General features: G+C 29.7%; 1 protein-coding gene across 1 annotated transcript in view; it reads left to right on the forward strand.

Annotated features, from left to right (window-relative positions):
- LOC145183197 (uncharacterized) overlaps positions 1–19,738 on the forward strand; it is a 55,978-nt gene that overhangs the window by 21,090 nt on the left and 15,150 nt on the right. The window contains exons 4-9 of the mRNA XM_090085676.1: positions 2,579–2,686; positions 3,659–4,294; positions 7,000–7,470; positions 8,637–9,228; positions 10,966–13,576; positions 14,073–15,622. Of these exons, the coding sequence (XP_089941802.1) occupies positions 2,579–2,686; positions 3,659–4,294; positions 7,000–7,470; positions 8,637–9,228; positions 10,966–13,576; positions 14,073–15,622 (5,968 nt within the window). The remainder of the gene's footprint in view (positions 1–2,578; positions 2,687–3,658; positions 4,295–6,999; positions 7,471–8,636; positions 9,229–10,965; positions 13,577–14,072; positions 15,623–19,738) is intronic.

Genomic DNA, 19,738 nt, shown 5'->3' on the forward strand with positions numbered 1-19,738 from the left:
ATTTTATACCAAGTTCAAAATTAAAAATTTTCATTTTATCAAACTAACATACAGTCTATTCATTGAAAATAGTTAATAGGATTTAGAATGATACAATGCATCCATTCAAACGGTGGCCAACACTAGATGACCAATCATCATTTCTCTTTTCACACATTTTAAGAAGATTTTCTTTGCAACATATTGTTTCTACATGGATTATATTGGCACGATCTAGATGTTTACGATCCACAATAGCTAGTTTTCCACAAATGAAACTGTTTTTTTTCCAAAAAAAATTTTCCTAAAAAAATATTATTTTTATTAACACTACCGAGAATTCATTCAAAAAGTCTTTTTTACTCTTTTACCATTTGCCATGTACATTTATATTATATACAATTTTTATATATTTTTATACTTTTTAGTATGTTAAGCAAATTGACATTTCAATTAAAACTTACTTCTGAGCGTATCTTACGTTTCTTCTTTAGAGAATTTTCTTTGGTTGACAACCTTCACTTGTTTGTATAATCTCTTCTGCAAACAGAATGAGCCTTAATGCTGGTTTTTCCGTTCAAAAAGTTGGTTAGTTGGGAGTCAGTTCTAAGCTTTGAAAACTCAATATAGTTTTTGTTCCTTTTTCTCCCACAGTAACAAGCGTAGCATTGGTTGTTTCTTGACAGATAATGCAAATATCGTCATCCATTTTTTCGTAATTTTAAATAATATAAAATGCCTACTTCTAAAGAAATATTTTGCGCATTAATACTAATGTGTCAGTAAATGATTAATGCTCAATGTTTTTGTACAAAAAATTTAAAGTTTGACATTTTATTTTTGGCATATTTTCATATATTAGGCATTAAATAGAAAAAAAGAAGGCCTAAAGCAATATAACAAAAACTTGTTATATTGCTTGTGAAACTTGGTACCAGATCCCTTGTATTAAATAAATAAATAAAATTCATTTTATATATTGCTAAGAATTAAAAAACAAATTATGAAAACTTACATTTTATCTATATAAATAAACAATAATAATCAAACTCAGCATAATTAGGAATTCCATTAAATTATAATATTGTCAAAAATGTAAAATAGTGACCCTAAGTAAAATAGCCATATCTTTTTTTCCCCAAATAGTTATGCAGTGGACTTTTTCCTGTTTAAAGTACATAAAATTACGCTTCTAATAATACCAAACACTGCTTTTTACAAATTTTGTCCAGGTTGACCCCATTTTCAGTCTATTTTGACTACACTATCATCTTTGTCAATTCGCTGCCTTTGGAGATTTCATACTTTTGTCTCAGAGAAAAGTCAAGTTTCAACAAGGGTTCGGTATACAACAAAATTTTGTAAAAATACTTGTTAGGAACTGGTTAATAGTTTTTAACTCTATAGAGATTTATTCTCATGCTATCATCATCATCATCATCATCATCATCATCATCATCATCATCATCATCATCATCATCATCATCATCATCATCATTATCATCTTCATCATCATCATCTTGAAATACTTTTGTATATAATAATATTTGTTCAATTTTTTTCAAAAATCTATGCTTTTTTACTGCAAATAAGGTAAATGAGGTAGTTATTGACCATGTGCCAGTAGTTGACCATTTAAAAGTAAAATTGCTAAAATAAGCCCTACTCTGGTAAAACAATTTTAAAAACAGTGGGAAAATACTCTCCTGCCATTTGGCTGTACCCACCTAAACGCCGGAAACATTTGGCAGCTTTGAAAAAGGGTGGTTGAATATCAATATTAATGTGCTACGCTCTTGTCTAATTTTTTAAGTTTTCTTCCGCAATTTGCTAAGGAAACGTCGCAAATAAGTTTAATTTTAAAAGGTAAGTACCTTTTTTTTTAATATTAGATGATTATATTATGAAATAAGTATGTTTGTATCTAATGTAAAATAATGCATATACCTACTGTTTACCAGTTAAAGGACACATCAGTAACTAAAATATGATTTGCAAACTGTTTAGACGTAAAGTAACTACTGAGCAAAGTTTAAACAAACTGTAAATAAAAATTACTATTTAGCAAAGTTTGAACAAATGTAAATAAAAAGTTTGGCAGTTTTATATCTTATGCCATTAAGAAATATAGTTTGATATTTTTTATTGCAAAAAATATTTTCATTGGGGTATTTATCTAATTACTATTTCTTTCAGTACATAATTAAAAGACTTAGCTTTATTAAAATGCTTAACAGAAAACTCATGAAAAAGGAAACTGTGATAAATGATTGCTCATGATTGCTTATGAAGTTTCACATGAGAAATATTTCATAAAGAATTTTATAGACACAGTATTCATATAGAATGAGGGAGGAAAACCTTCTCATTAAACCTTTAAATAAAGTTTGTTGTTGTCCTCCATTAAACATAAATCTTTGTAACTTTTATATGTTCTTTTAGAAAATATTAAAATATTTTTTTATGGTTATCTCCACCAAGCAATTTAATCTTTAGATTAATTTATAAAGTCTCTAACAGATTAATTAACCTCTTAATCTTAAACCTTACAAATTCTGAATTCTATATAATTGAGTTTAATTATGTAAATTTTTAATAGTGGAATGTGATGAATGACAAAGCAGAATTGGCTATTGATTACACTGGTTTACAAAATAAATTTTTGATCCAAGGCAAGAATGGCAATTGGTGTTTTTTGCCAATTGAGGTGTGCTGAATTTAAATTTATAAATATTTTTGCTCTTTTTGGCTTTTAAGTAGTCTCATTTTAGTATAAACATTTTAGAAAGCAGAAGACTTGACATTTTGGATGTTTACTGTTCTATATTGCAAATACTGTTAGGCATACTTATGAGTGCTGACCTGTTCTGAAAAAGTTGTTCAAAAGCTGTTAACAGCAACTGTAATGATTGTAACAAGAGATAACAAATGTAGTGTGTGAGGCTGCATATTAAGTTTGAGGCCAATTTTTGAAGGGCTTAGTTTTCATTTTGCTACTTTGGTTTTGTTTATGAGAGTGTTGACCTGATCCTTGGCCTTGATTGTTAAATTTTTTTCTCAGTATTTTGCTGGTACAAATTGCTGTTGACTTTAAATGCTGTAAATTTAGTTTGAAAATCTAATATAAATTAAAATTATATCAAACTTTTAAACTAAATTAAGTATATTGGTTTGATATAATGGGGAGGAAATTTTAAATTGCCCCTCAACTGGAACTAGATTTCTTTAGCATTAAACTAACTTGGGGATGACAATAATGTAATTTATTAATCAATATTCAATTTTCAAAATTTTCTAGCTCTATTTTGCTAAATTTTAAGACTGTAGTTAGTTATCTACTATGACAGATAGATTGAAACTATGTTATAATTGACCCAAATTAGACATCAATTCATCTTTTTCTGACCCAAATGTGCTTTTGTCATATTTTTTTAAAAATATATTTAGGAATATAAATTCACCTTGTTTTTTGGTTTTAATTTTTTACACTAATTCATATGATATTTTTAATAACCATTGTAAGATTCCCAAAAAAAATTATTTTTTATCAGTTTATGACATATTGTAAAAAAAAACAAAAAACATTTACAAATATGAGTTATTAAAAAAAGCTAAGACTATTTTAGCATTTTAGTATAATAAAATGTAGTTGTTAGAATTTTTTAAATCTTTTTTGTAGGCACCCAGACCACATGCAGCTTTTAACAGAGTTGTTGGAGACAACAAAACTCCAGGTAAGGCTTCCAACCAACCTTTAAAAAATGGAAACTGGATTTGCTCAAAATGCTATGCTAATAACTCTACAGTAAATCAGAGATGTAAAGGCTGTTCTGCAACCAATTTTCAAAGAAATAATTCATCTAGAGGAGCATCCTCTTGGAATATAAGCAGTGCTTCAGGAGGGTACAGCGCAAGAAATAGTAACCATGGTAATCAAACAAATAATTCACCTCAAAATTTGGATAATTCTCCCTATACTGCTAGTGATCAATATAAAATTTATGAAACTCTTCTTCGGTCATTAGGATATTGCAAAAATTCTCCACAAAAAATTGAAAGACACGTTGATTTAGCATTATCTACTTGGTTGAAATGTTGGGAGCATTTTTCGTATCACTCAACACAAAACTTAGAGGTGTTGATAACATCCTTAGCAATGCTTCCATCTTCATATGTTCAAAATGCTGTGCCTTCTCCTGTCTACTGTAAAATGGCAGTTGAAAAGTTTTTCTTAAATTTAAAATCTTTCCCAAGAAATGAAGAAACAGAAGTCTCAATTTTAAATAAAGTGGAAATGGTTTTGAATATGGTTAAGGTAAGAGCTATAGTATATAAAAAATTTATTGTAAAATACAAGAGTATTTTTATCCTATATCTAACAATTTTACTAGCCAAAAATAGTCTGTGCAGCATCATAGAAATTGTAATACGTTCTTTAGTATTAAATTTTAAGTAATAATTTTTTATGCTTTTTATCTCTTTATAGCACATTTTTTCTCTTCTTAAAACAAAAACAGTATTTGATAATTGTCACAGCAATTGCCTTTAACCAATACATTTTAAGCATTTGTCCAACTCTATAGTAGTCCCTTACTATATAGCCAAAAAATAAAAGTAATAAATTTAATCCTTTCTATTCCTAAAATGAAGAAAATATTTGTGCAAAACATCAGTTCCATTTGATGATATTAAAGAGTGACACTCAAGCTTCAAAGTTTTACATCTATTAGAATTTTTCAACAAGATTAGCAAATGGCAATCTGTTTAATTATTATTTTGTTAAGGCACACATCATAATAGTATTAGAATTTAAGTTAAATATTTTTTATGTCTTTTCAATACTTCAAGTTCTCATTCATGTGATTTAAATTCTTCTCAACAAAAAGGATGATTGCTTAACAACATGTTTGGAATTTAAAGTAATGAGAAAAGTTTGTTTTAATTGGTTGTGCAGAATTGTTCAAGACCTTAGGCCAAGAAATGCTTCAGGGGCCAAGAAATGCTTCTGACTTTATGCTCGGCATTATTAGTGGATAATAAAGTGCTACTTTTTCCATGACAGCAAGCGTCTTTTGAAGTGCAGTCATCCAAATTGATTTTTCTTCTTGAACAGTCATCTTGTATTGCCTACAGAACAGCCACATCTTGATTGCATAAATAACTTTAGACATTCACTGTGCCCAATGAATTGCTCTGGGGGATTGAAGTCTAATTCCATGAGTGAAAACACTTCCAAGAAACATAACTGGAAGCTCAAGGAACTCTTAGCAAATTCAGGATTTCAGCATGAAATAGATTCCACTGATAGATTCTGTAAAGTTGCCCGGAATCTAACATAATTCTTAAATGCCATTGGTCTTTGAACTTCTTGGAGATTAGGATTTCTGGTCCTGTGAAAGTGTCAATGAAAGTTTTTTCAAATGCAGCCCTAATACTGTATAAAAATATTCTTTATCTGGCATGTCACTCTATTACATGGTGGCAACATACTAGTTAAAGAAGATTTTTATACAGTTTTAGCTCTATAAATCTAGCTCACCAGAATGATGATTAGCATTAGAAGTTGTTGTGTCAAAACACAATGCTTCCATCATAATCTTCTCCATCCTACTCTTCCAAACACTAAACTACTGCTTAGGGTTTTTCTTTACCTGGATGCCACTTCACTATAACCAATCATTATGAACACCGTTGATTAAATGATAAAAGTACATATATCAGTATAATTTACACAATTATTGTGTAAAGATTATTTGATAGTTACTTAAGCTTTTTGTTTTTGTCAAATTACATTTGTATTTTGCAATGCAAATATATATATATATGTATGTATGTATGTATGTATGTATGTATGTATGTATGTATGTATGTATGTATGTATGTATGTATGTATGTATGTATGTATGTATGTATGTATGTATGTATGTATGTATGTATGTATGTATGTATAGATATGTATGTATGTATGTATAGATATGTATGTATGTATGTATGTATAGATACATACATACATACATACATACATACATACATACATACATACATACATACATACATACATACATACATACATACATACATACATACATACATACATACATACATACATACATACATACATACATACATACATACATACATACATACATACATACATACATACATACATACATACATACATACATACATACATATATATATATATATATATATATATAATTAGAATAATATTCCACAAACTTTATTTATTCATGGTAATCAAGTCTCAATGATAGGTCAGAAAAGTCTTTTGCTGCCAATTTACTGTCAATTACTTTAATTATACTAACATTTCATTAAATATATTGTATGGTACAATGCTTAGGTTTAATTAAGCAAAATAAATGGTTATTACATTAGAGCACATCATTAAGCAAAGGAAGCAAAAATAATTAAGTTATGTAATACCAAGGGTTTTTGCAGCATACCACTCAAACTTTAAGGGAAGAGAGCCAAAAACTACAACTATTAGAAAGCCTCTATTATCAGAATGACACATCATTCAAGGAGTTGTTTATGGCATGGAAATTTAGTGCTGTGCTTTGTGCTGTAGCATATTATGTTATTTGTTTCAAATCTTTACAAATTATTGTTGTTTCTCTGACACCTTTTTCAATTTTCTAAAATTGGATCTGGTTAAGACTTGAATGTTGTAATATCAATTGCAGTATTTGATGTTTAATTACAGAAATTGCTTTTATCTCTTTTTCAAGTATCAACAATTGTTATTTTATTAACAGATTATTTTGGATCCTACAATCTTTATGTTAATCATTAAAGTAATTTAAATCATATTCATCTAAGACTGTTAGCAAAGATCTTTTTCCATAGCTTTTTTTATCTTTCTAGTCAATATTTGATCTGTTTCTTTGCTGTCTATTAGAGTTTGTGAATTATATAGTGGAACTTCATAGCAGTCATTACATATGTTTATGTTATAAATGTGCTTGTTGAAATTAACATTTTAAATTGTTTTAATAGACACTTATGAAAGTTGAGTGGAATGAAGAAAAAGAATTGGTAAAAACTGAGCTTGGAAACATTCTAGGAGCAGCAAACAGTACTTTAAATACTCAGAGAGAAGATCATCGTAGAATGAGTAAATTGATTAATGAGTCTTTAGATACCTTAGATAAGCCATGGTCTGTAAAAGAAAAAACTACTTCAAAGACAGTTCAAAGCTCAAAATCATTGGTTGAGGCTGCTTCAGAAATCTCTATGTGGCAAAATGTACGTGTTTCATGGCTTGCTGATGTAAAGTTATTTCAACCTGCTTTATTACCAATGATGAAAGTACCAATGCCTAATTCACCTACAAATGGAGTTTATGAAGACCCAGGAGAATACTTTGAAATTTTATTACGTCTTTGGATTGGTTTAACATTTAATGATGGGAATTCAACTCTTAATCCTAAATGCAGGCATAAAAACGGGGATAAAGAATGTGGAGAAGTATTTATCTTTTTTTATAGGCTTATTCATTTAAATTTTGTTGCTGTTTTTTTGTTTTATATATTCTACATAAGTGGGTTTATTTAAGGGAGTGGTTAGTATTTTTGTTGTAAGTTTAATTGTTTATGGGTTGTGGCAAAAGATTGTTTTAGATTTTATTGGTTCATATTGTTGTGATTGCTGCATGGTACAAGTTAAATGTTTGGTGTCCTTATCATTACCTAAACTAACTTAAAAAAATTCAAAATTTTAAAGTGTTTGACAAAATTTCAAGAGACCATCCTCCAAACAAAAAATTCTATGAAAAGGAGATCCTAATTTTTTTATAAGTATAATTTTTGAAATGATGAATTTCAAAAATTATACTTATAAAAAAGTATAATTTTTGAAATTCAAAAGTTCCTTTTTTTAATTAGAAAATCTTTTTGAAGATTTAGAATTCTAGCAGTGGAGAGGAAAAAACTATATGCATTTTTTAAGAAATGCTAATTTTTTAGTTATATGCAAATTTTAGTGATGAAGTTCTGAAGAGCAAGTTTATGAGAAATAAAAGACATCAGAAATAAATTATGATTATCTTCTAAAAGTTGGAAATTTCTGGTTCATGATGTTCTTGTGCTGGATGAGTGATCATCAGTGAACCTTTTTTAAACTTTTAAAATGATATCATAATTGCTTGTAGTCTATTAACTTAAGAGACTAAAAACTCTAAGTTTTTTATGAATTGTTTGCAGATGTATTATTTTCTGTTGCTTTGTTATTAAAGTTTACTCTCCATACAAGTGGTAGTTAAAATGGTAGTTAAATTGCACAGCATTACAGTTTTAGCAAATCTTACAACTATTTATATATTTTTTATATATTAGGTATTACTTGAATATTTTACAGAAAGATTTTAAAGTTTTATAAAAAAATAATTTTTAAAAAACAGAAATCTACTTTTTGTTGAAAAATATTCAACAAAAAGCAGATTTCTGTTTGCTTTATATATTCTGTTTAATGAGCTTTTGTCTTTTAGGCTATTTTCTGAACACTAAAATTTTCAAACATATTTTGAAAATTTTGGTATCCTTTTTAAAAATCAGGTTTTCATTAACTAATATATCTCCAAAGAGCTAAGTTATCTTAAAATCACGTTTTTTTGATTGATATTATAAACTTGTTAGGTTATGCTACCAAATCAAAAAAGTGGAAACAGTCTTGTTTGCTCTTCATCTTGTCCTTTACCTGCAGTACTGCACTGTCCAAATCAACATCATAAAAAGGGTCTCTGTAGTAACTGTGCTAAAAAAGCTAAAGCGGAGTTGATGGGTTCTGCTGGACCACAGGCATCAACAAATATTTATGATTGTCATGTTACTCGAATTGATTTTGAAGGACGGATCTATATGGATGGTGTTGAAAGCCGCAGACCTCCATATCAAGCCCCTATTCATTGGAGGTCCACACGTCGTTTAAGTTCTGCAAATCTTGTTGGCCTTGTTAAACTACCATTTCCAAAATCCCAATTGAAAGATACTGATGCTATTATATGGGGGGAAATCGTCAATCATGGTGATGCAAAAGATGAGTACAAGAGGCGTGAAGAGAAACTTCTCTGTGTTTCTTTAGCTAACATAAGTGATCTAAATCTCAATGATCATGTAAAAAAGGATGATTATTTGGCTGTTATTGACTGCATGACTTTTGTTCCTGAACATATTCCTGTTCTGAAGGCTCTTGATATTCAAAAGTTATCAACATTACCTTTCCAAGGAGGTATTTTTCATTTCTAATTGTATTTTTAATTAAATTTTACCATTCTTTTTTCATAAAAGTGTTTTTTCTAACTTAAATATATCTGAAGTATATATATTTCCATATATGCTGCATACAGTAGCTCTAAAGTATAAAAAAATATTTTTGTTAGAAGAATATAGTTACTTAAATCTAGGTTTGGTTTTGAATGCTTTGATAATGATTTTGTCAACTCAATTTAAGAGAAAAACCAAACAATTGTTAACTAATAACTATTTGGATTATGTCATTATCAAAGAGTAGAATGTTCTTAAAATCATGATATAGAGTGAGGAATACTTATAATTATCTTCTTGAAGTAATAGCAATTGAAGATAATACTATAGAGGATATTGAAGAAACTTAACAAGCTTTGGATTTTCCTGTCTCTGCAGAACTTTGCAAAAGATATCCCTTAGGTATAACACATACCTAAAAACACCATTTAATTTCTTGTGGTACCCAAATCTTGGCTTTTGAAATTACTGGTATTTCAAAAAAAATCCTTTCATACCTTTCAGCTATTTTATTATTTTTTTTTTTTAATCTATTCACCACAAATGATTGTGTAGAATATCAACTTTATTTATGAGTTTTTCAAAACCTTTATAGGAGTTTATAAAACCATTTACTAAATATTAAGCTGGTTTTAAAAGTTATTGATGCCTAAGAACCAGCAAAAAATTCATAAATTTTAATTAGACTTGTATTTTGTGGCCTAACCAGTAAATTTGTTGGGGGATAGAGTTTAATCTTAAAATGTATTTTAAACAAGTTTTTTTTTCTAAGTAAAGGTTTAGAGGTATGATAGAGTATATTTAGAGATGGTAAATTAATCTGCAATGTTTTTGTGTTAATGACAGGAGGAAAGAGACAAGTTCTTATAACTTTTATTTTTGTTTTGCCCAAAAAAATTAAATATTTTTGAGCCTTCAAAAGAAAAACTACCAGGAAATAATTACTACAAGTAGAAAATTTGTTTTACTTAAAAAAATATTGTAACCTTGATGTTTTATTACGTTAATCATGGTAGCTTCTTCTTGCTTTTGGTTTGTTAAGGAATGAGGACATGATATCACAATAATTCTAAACCAAGAAATGATCAATTGAAAATGATGCCAATAACTCTAAAGAAATTAAATGGGTTTGTATCATAGTTCCATAACTATTTCATTAATTAATTCCAGATCTTAATCATGCTCTTTTTCAGATCCTAATCATATTCTTTTTCCTAATCATTTCAATTTTTGATTTCCCATCACTATTGATCCAATTTGAAATGGTTTGTATAATGATTTGTGTTAAATAGTTATCAAAATAACTACAATAAAAAAACAACTTATGTTATATATTTATGGGCAAAGACTGCCCAAATAACACCACTTATGAACACACAGATCTGTATTTGTAAGGCTCTATTTAAATGAAAATATTTATACATAAAGTTTTCTCCCTTTTTAATAAAAGTTTTGAAGCCTTATTTTTTATATAAAAGTTATTTAAGATCAACTATGGTTTTATAGAAATGAGTGTAGAAATTGTGAGATAAACTTGAATATTTTTTGAAAGTTAGTGGTACTCTGAGATATAAACTTTGTTTTTATTTCTGCATGGGATGACAAGCATAATATTTTCAATTATTGGTTTTTTTTATTAAATTGCACTTTTATCAGTGTGCAAACTTTTAAATTACAATGAGTTTTAAAAAACAACTTTTAGGTGCATTGTTGAATATTGGAAAGCATAAAGATATAACAAATTTTGAACTTTGTACACAAGAGTTAAATATTTTAATGGATGAAGTGTCATTACCAGTTAATAATAGCATCTTAAAAATGTTGATTAATTTAATAATTGATCGAAGCCAGCTAGATCCCATTATCCGCATAAAAAGAGACGAAATGAAAGTAGCTTCCCTCCAAGAAAAGCTTACTAATCTTTTATCAAGTTTGACATTAGATTTAAAACAACTCAGAAGTTTTGCTGAAGCGCTTATTGAACCAGTTCATCTTACTCAAGGGCCCCCTGGTACTGGTAAGTCCTATTTGGGTGTTGTTATTGTTCAAGCATTATTGATCATTCGTGAAATATGGATTTTTGTTGATCCAACTGTTGGGGAACCCCCAATACTAGTTCTCTCTTACAAGAATCATGCAATTGATGAATTCCTTTCTGACTTGGTTAAAGCAGAGCGCAGTGTTAGTTTAATTCGCATTGGTGACTCTATCGATCCAGTTTTAAATAGATTCTCAGAAAAAAATTTTAGATCTTTGGATAGTGAAGTAAAAAATATCAAATATGATCTGAATATACTTCTTAAACAGAAAGAAGATCTTCAACTCAGGCAAACAAAGTTATCACCAATGTTTGCATACGAGGCTTATATTCATTCTCAACCACAAGATGACAATGAAAATAATGCCAAGAAAAGTGTATCATATGAAGCAGTAAAGTTTTTACATGACTTGATTGTGCAGAGTAAAAAACTTTCTAATTTTTTTAGTTGCCAAAAAGATGAGAATTTAGTAGATTTAAACATAGTCTGGCAAGAGTGGATGGTTTCACAAACCTCTAGTTTAACTGTAAGCGATATTCAAATTCTATGGGATGGTATAAAGCACTATGATCAGAATTTAGATTTGTGTGAAGTTATTTTTAAATGGATTGAGGGAGTTGAACCTCTCCCTAAATGTTCTTTCATCAACTCGGATTGCAGGAACATTGTTTGTGCTAATGGCTTTTCATTATGCAATGAACATAAATGTAAGTTTAAATCATGTAAGTTAGCGCATCTCGAATGTCATATTTTGTGTGAGGAACATGCTTGTTGTAACACTGACTGTAAATTGTTCAAACTACCATCACCACAAATGTTTTGTAAAGAACATGCTTGTTTTATATGTTTAAAAGAAAATTTAACAGCCAAGATGAGCACTGATATTCCTCCAAGACATACTTGTAAAGACCATCAACTATGTATCTTTATAGAAAAAAATAATACTTGCATGAATTTGGCTTCATCTAACAGTTCTTATTGTGAAAATCATAAAAATAACACTTGCTCATTTCCAGGTTGTAAGAAATTTGCATTATCACGTAGTGAACCCTATTGTGAGCTTCATAAACCTCAGCAATCTCAAAAGGTATGTATTGCAAAGAATAAGAAAAAAAAACCATGCAAGTCAAAATGTAAGCCAAATTATGAGTACTGTGAAAATCATGCAAAATTGTACAATGCTTTTCCAATTATTCAAATGAATAATCAGTTGAACAAAACTGATTCTAAAAAAAAAATTACCCAAGAAAGTAATCATGGTTTGGAAATAGTTGACAAAACAAGTAATCACTCATCACATATTAAGTCCAACTTTGATCTTCATGAAGTTAAACAAGCTCAGAAAATATGTATAGCAAAGAATAAGAAAAATAAACCATGTAAATCTACTTGTAGACCAGGGTATGAATATTGTGAAGATCATGCAAAAAAATATAAAGCTTCACCAGTGTTTGACTCTGTTGCTAAAATGAATAAATCTTATTCTAAAGAAGAGATTGCCCAAAAAAATGATCATGGTTTGGAAGCATGTGCCAATACAAACTTGAAAGTTATTGACCCTAATGAATCTTTAACTGCTGTAACTAGTTTTGGTCAGGCTCCAACAGAAAGTAAATATTCTGCAGATAGTATTACAGTTTCTAATGAAAATATTGTTAATGCTGAAGAACATAGACATGAAGAGCCTTTACCAGATGAAATACTTGATAAAATTGATTTAGAGGAGGTATATGAGGAGTCTGAATATCTTCAACACATGCAAGAGGTATACGGTTTTGAAGAACTTGATGCTGATGAAAGAGAAGAGGAAGATATCAGTCAAACCAACCCAGAAGAATCAATTAAAGTTGATGAACTATCAGCCATGTTGCCACCAGATAAATGGACCTGGGAAATGAGTTTGGAAGATAGATGGTTCCAGTGCACACTATTAGAAAAAAAGTTTAACTCATTGTTATCAAAGTTGAGTGAATTGCAAAATCTTCAGATTAAGGTTTTACGTAAAAATCTTCATGAGGCAAAAATTAAAGCTAAAACTAGAGTCTATGAAGGAAAGTCTGTGATTGGGGGCACAATAGTTGGTTGTATTGCACGTCTAGAGGCAATTCGTAACACAAAACCATTCGCTATTCTTGTTGAAGAAGCTTCAGAAGTGTTAGAGCCATTAGTGTTTTCATGTTTGGCAGACACAACATGCAAGCTCGAAATGATTGGGGATCATTTGCAACTGAAACCATCTGTCATGTCAAAGATTATGTTTGAACGCAGAAACAAGTAAGTTTTTTTGTTTTCTAAATTTCAACTAATTGTTTTGTTATGTATACTATAAATAGTTTCTGGTAATGTACTTGTAAAGGTTAAGTAATAAGGTAGCATAGCAATATGAAAACCATTTTTGAAAATACTTTAGGCAATATTTCTTTTTTAAAATCAGCATTTTTTTATCAAACAAATAAAAAAGTAAACAATTTTATATATTAACATTTACTACTTTTACTAGACTACTTAATTGAAAAAAGTTTTTATTTCAAGCATTTTAAACATGTATTATCAAAATGTCATGTAATTTGGAAGGCACAATCAAAATGATAGTTTTTGTGCTTGACAATTTCTGCAATTAAAAAAAGATTTTTATAAGTTGACATACACAAAGTTAAAAAATGCTTGAATACAAGGCATGCTTTATAATTCACAGATATTTTAGTTAAATTAATTAACCAATCATATTTTGATTTTGATATTGAGTTTCATTTTTCAATTAACATTTGAGGATTAATATTTCAATGTTTGAACGTTTGATAATGGCTACAAATGGTCATTCTGTACCCTCCAGTGTCCTCTCAACCCAGCGTCGTATGCGGAAAAACATTTGTGATTTAACTAGAACTTTTTATGAAGAAATAGTAGATATTGAAGACCATGAAATTTGTAGTTCAAGAAAAGTTGGAGACAGTATATTGTCAAAATGGCGAATGCAGAGAAGGTTTTTCACTACAAATAAACTGGATAAACTAAGTATGTGCATTGGAGAAGGTCGAGAAGTCCCTGGAGTTCTTCCGCATATCTTTTTTTGGACCCATGAAGGAATTCAAACAAAAGCTACAGTTGGAGTGTCGAGAATTAACACCTCTGAGGCAAAAAAGGTAGTTGGTCTTACTCAATATCTAGTTTCTTGCGGTGTTCCTAAGACTTCTATAGCCATACTTACCCCATATAAGGGACAGTTGATGATAATGCGTAGTGAATTAATAAAATTGAATCTCTTGGATAATAGGGATGCAGAAAACTCTGTAGTTTTATCCACAGTTGATAGGTTTCAAGGGGATGAAGCTGACATTGTGATAATTTCTCTTGTTATTGATGCCAAATCTCAAACAGGTTTTGTAAAAGAAGTTAATCGTATGATAGTTCTTTTAAGTCGAGCAAGACTTGGCATGTACATTGTAGGTAATATTAGCTATTTTGATAAATCAAATGATTCTATTCGTCATTGGACTGATACTTTTACAAAACTTAGGCAGAGTTGTGAACCAGATACAAATCAAGATAAAGTTAAAGAAAACGTAGAAGAACTTCACTATTTTGGTCCACGTCTTGGAAATAAGTTGCCAATATGCTGTCCTATTCATCGAGGAATAAAGACGGTACTTGCAGAATCAGAAACAGACTTGAAACTTAATTTTTGTGAAGAAAAGTGCTTGAAAGTATTACCATGTACACATTCTTGCAATCTTTCATGTCACTTTCAAGATAAAGATAGTCACAACAGTAACTGCTCTGTTGTTATCAGCCCCCCTCCTTGTGAAGCTCATACAAAAAATTTGACTTGTCAGGATGTGTGTCAAAGTGTTGGAAAATACTTTAACTTAAGTATTGAGGAGGCTTTAAAAAAATACCAATGCCCTGAAACAGTCAATGTCCAACTTCCTTGCATGCATACTGCTCAGATAAAGTGCTGGGAAGAGAATAAAATAGCTGAAGGAAAAAAGAGTTTTCCAGAATGTGTTCAAATGGCTCATAACTCATTTACATACTCAAAATGCTGTCATGAACTAAAAGTGCTTTGCGTTGTGTATTATGAGTTAAAAAATAATCCTTCTAAAGTTAAACCATGTAAGGTGAATGTAATATACAACCCACCATGTTCTCATTCTGTGCAAGTGGGATGTTATCTTAAGCAGCAATATGAAGATAACACAGTTGAATTTCATTGCACTCAAAAGTTGGATATACTTTTGCCTAGATGTGGTCACAAAGCTAGTGTCTCCTGTGACTTGGCTCAAACTCTGTCAAAGTGGAATGGGAAGTCATGCATAACAGGTAATTTTACTTAACTTGTTCTTCTTTTTCTTTTTTTTTTTTTCTTTTTATTCTTGAAGATGTGCTGTAATGTTACTTAATCCTTGCAAATTTTTGTTTATTACAAATGTATAAATCCCAAAAAAAGTACTTAACCATTAATAATTATGTTATTAAAAGTATTATCTTCCATTTCATTTTAAAACAATAGCATAGTCACAATAACATAATGATTGTAAACATACATACATACATACATACATACACACATACATACATACATACATACATACATACATACATGCATACATGCATACATGCATACATGCATACATGCATACATGCATACATGCATACATACATACATACATACATACATACATACATACATACATACATACATACATACATACATACATACATACATACATACATACATACATACATACATACATACATACATACATACATACATACATACATACATACATACATACATACATACATACATACATACATTACATACATGCATCCATCCACCCATACATCCATACATCCATCCATCCATCCATCCATATATGCATACATACATACATGTATGAATGTAAAATGAGTTCTGTTAATTAAATTATTATGGCTGTTAGTAATGTTCTTGTAAATATATCTTGAGTCACTCTACTAAAATTTCAGAAAAACAAGAGTTTAATAGTAATTTTAAAGGTTTTGCTCATTGAATTTTACTTTTATAACAAATCAATGAAAAAGATTTAAAAAGCAAGAAAAAACTGAGTGGAAACTCATAGAAAAAAATTTCTTTAGCCCAAAGGTTAAAAGAATAAGAAAAAAAGCTCAAATATTTCTATAGACGCAATGTTTTAATACTAAAATCTATGATTTAGTGAAAAATGTTGGAAAATGAGTATTTTTTTAGTAATTTATAATTCACCCCCGTGCTGTAATGTCTTCAAATACACAATTTAACATAGAATTAATTAAATTTTTTAATGGATTGGGCTCTAATCCATTCTAAGCTGCTTTCATGGCCTTTTTCAGCTCCAAAAATTTCTGGTATTGTGTTCCATTAGCATAAATTTTTGCAGCAAGTATGCCCCAGATGTGATGTCTTGCTCTTCAAACCACTCCAGAAATCACTTCAAAGCATGAACTGATGCATTATCTTGCATGAAAATGAATGCTTTTTCACTAATTTGTTCAAGAAAATTGATAAGAACATCCTCTAGCAGTTCAATCTAGTCACCAGAGTTCATGCGTGCAGTTTGTAAAGCAAGTTGGAAGCTTTCCATCATAGTAAATACTTGACTGTAGTATGTTCTATGAATGCAATTTGAACATTTGTGTTATCAATCTTTATTTTTCCTTGAAAAAGGTCAATCAAACATTTTGTGCACTACTCTTAAGCATAAAAAATAACAAAAAACTTCTATTTTGTTGCCAAAAAGTTCATAAAAGTTTGGCAGTTGTGGAATATGCAGAAAAAAATAGTATTTTATTATTTTGTTTTCTTGCACACTGTACACACCATGTTGTAATTACACTACGCAGAAGCATTACGTAAAGTAGAAATCAACATAGTTTCCTTGAAATCTTGTAAAGGGTAATTCCATGTAAAAGTAGGGCAGTCATTCCACCCACCCCCTTAGATTTTCATTAAATTTTAACCAGTGGTACTTATCAAAAAATATGAAAAAATGCAAAATTTGAGCTCCCTACTCCAAATGATTCAAAAATTATGAAATTTAGCCAAAAATGCCATATTTTTTGTTCACACCTGCCATGATGGATTTAATAATTTTTTTTTTTTAATAATTCAAATTATAATGGAAGAAAACAGCTGAAAATTAGTACCTAACCATTTTTGAGGGTGCTGAATTCAAATATGTAGAGAAAGTAACACAAATAAAACTTTTTTTATTTAACATGGAGAAGACAATTTTTCTGTTTTTTTACCATGAGTTTCACTTAGGGATTGCAATCCCGCACACTTTTCAATCCCGCGGGATCCGCGCGGAATTTTTTAATTTTTGTGCGGATCCCGCGGGATTAGTAGGTTTCTTATGCACATTATAAAAGGCAAAATGACAATTGTATTTTTCTTTCAAGTATTTCAGAAAAAATATACTCAGCTTATGAAATTGATAAAATAAGGTAAATAAAGCCAAAAAACACAATTCATTTGTAAATCAATATAATTCTTAACATTTAATGAACAAAAAGACAAGCCAAAGTACATAGGACATCTTTTAGCTTTACGTAGAACGTCTATTAACTTTATTTTTTTTTTAAATATCAAAATGAGAAAATCATTGTAAGAAATGCGCTCTTAAGAAACAGACCCTACTTAAGGTATCATCACTTAATCTATTCCTCAAAGGACTGCATATGTAACCAGCTGCTGAAAAAGCTCGCTCGGCCTCTACGCTTGTTGGTGGTATGGTCATCAAGTAACTATGCGCTATATCTTGAAGCTTGCCTCTTACTCCATTACTTTTATAGGCAGACATTTCCGGCTTCAATAATTTATCAAAGTCTAAAGAATCTAAATTTGGTCTCTCCTTTACATTTTCTGTCCAGCTTTTCTTGTCTTTCTGTGTTTGATTTTCCAATTCTTTTTTCAGCGATAGAATTGTAGGAGTAAGTATTTGGGAACTGTTAATAAAATCTACAGCTTCTTTTTCTTTGAGTTCATTTTCTTCGTCGGATTTTGTAAGTAAACTAGTAGTCCATTTAAATTCTTATTACGACGTTGTGTAAACCTCACACGAAGTGCCGCGGCTAAATCTATGCTCAAAAGTGATGATTGCTTTTGCAATTTATCTAGCATAAATTGAAAAGTTGTTTCCGCCGTGACAAGGTTCGATTCTCTCCTGCATAAAAGTTCGAGACCAAGTTTTAGTGGTGCTAGGCAAATAATTAAGTCATTGATTTGGGACCACTCTTCTAGGGTGAAACGAATTTCTGACCCAATATCAATTAAGGCTTTTTCAATACAATACCAAACACCAATCAGCAGATGGTCGGTCAAAATCATTGTCAAACCATATTCTTTATTTATAACTTCATCATCCTCAGTTTTACCATATTCATCTTCTTCTTTACAATTTTCATATGTAGTAAACGATTCTTCGACTTCTCCGCTGTTTTTCTTGTATAAGATATCAATAACTGCAAGTTGTATTCCATGAGCATAACATAGTTGTTGATAGCAACTAACTTGACGCAATATTCTGCATTACACGATCCATGGATTCGAATCAATCCAAGATTAAAGTGTTTCGCCTCCATATGTAAATTTAAGTTTAAGTATCTCTGACTATTTTGTGATGTCCATTCGTCAAACGTTATTGAAAACTTTTGATTTTGCTTTTTTAGTGATGTGAATTTTTTCATTATATTGACTTTTACAGAATCTGAGAATTTAACTACCATCGATCTTATAGTATTAGGTGAAGTAGGAAGCCGGAAACCACTTTTTGAAAACAAGAACCGTAAATCTGAAGATGTGCAAAAACTATTAAATGTAAAGCCGAACATAGCATGCACTTCGCATTTTCTTTATCACTTTTTTTAAAATATTCCATATAGTTTTAATTTGCGACATGCTTAGTACTTTTGTATTAAAATCTTAATGTAAATAATTTTTAAAAACTTTTTAAAAAGTAGTTTTTAAAAGTATATTTTTTATAATTATGCACGCACGTTTTCAATTTCACGTTTTCAGCATACTCATTAACAAAAATTTGAACATACTCATTAGCGAAAATTTCAACATAATCATTAATTAAACAAAAAAAAATTTGAACGAGTTCGACCAATGTTTTGCTAAATAATTATTTATTTTTGAATGATTTTTTTATATTTATAGCTAAGAAAAATATTTTAATAGCTGAAGATAAATTTTTAAATGGATTTGTTTCGCAAATACATTAAACACTTTTAATTTGATATCTTTTTTGTCTTTTTAGTTTAAAAGAATTGACCTTTTTTGTTTAAAAGCAATAGTTTCAAAATCCCGCCAATCCCGCGGATCCCGCAGTAGTTTTTGCGGGATCTCGCATGCCTTAAATTTATGCGGGATCCCGCGGGATTGCGGGATCCCGCAATGCGGGATTGCAATCC

This window comes from Hydra viridissima, unplaced genomic scaffold (genome assembly GCF_058129835.1).
Source record: "Hydra viridissima isolate aposymbiotic clone 2 unplaced genomic scaffold, HvirCarnegie_v1 scaffold_4, whole genome shotgun sequence".
NCBI classification, from domain to species: domain Eukaryota; kingdom Metazoa; phylum Cnidaria; class Hydrozoa; order Anthoathecata; family Hydridae; genus Hydra; species Hydra viridissima.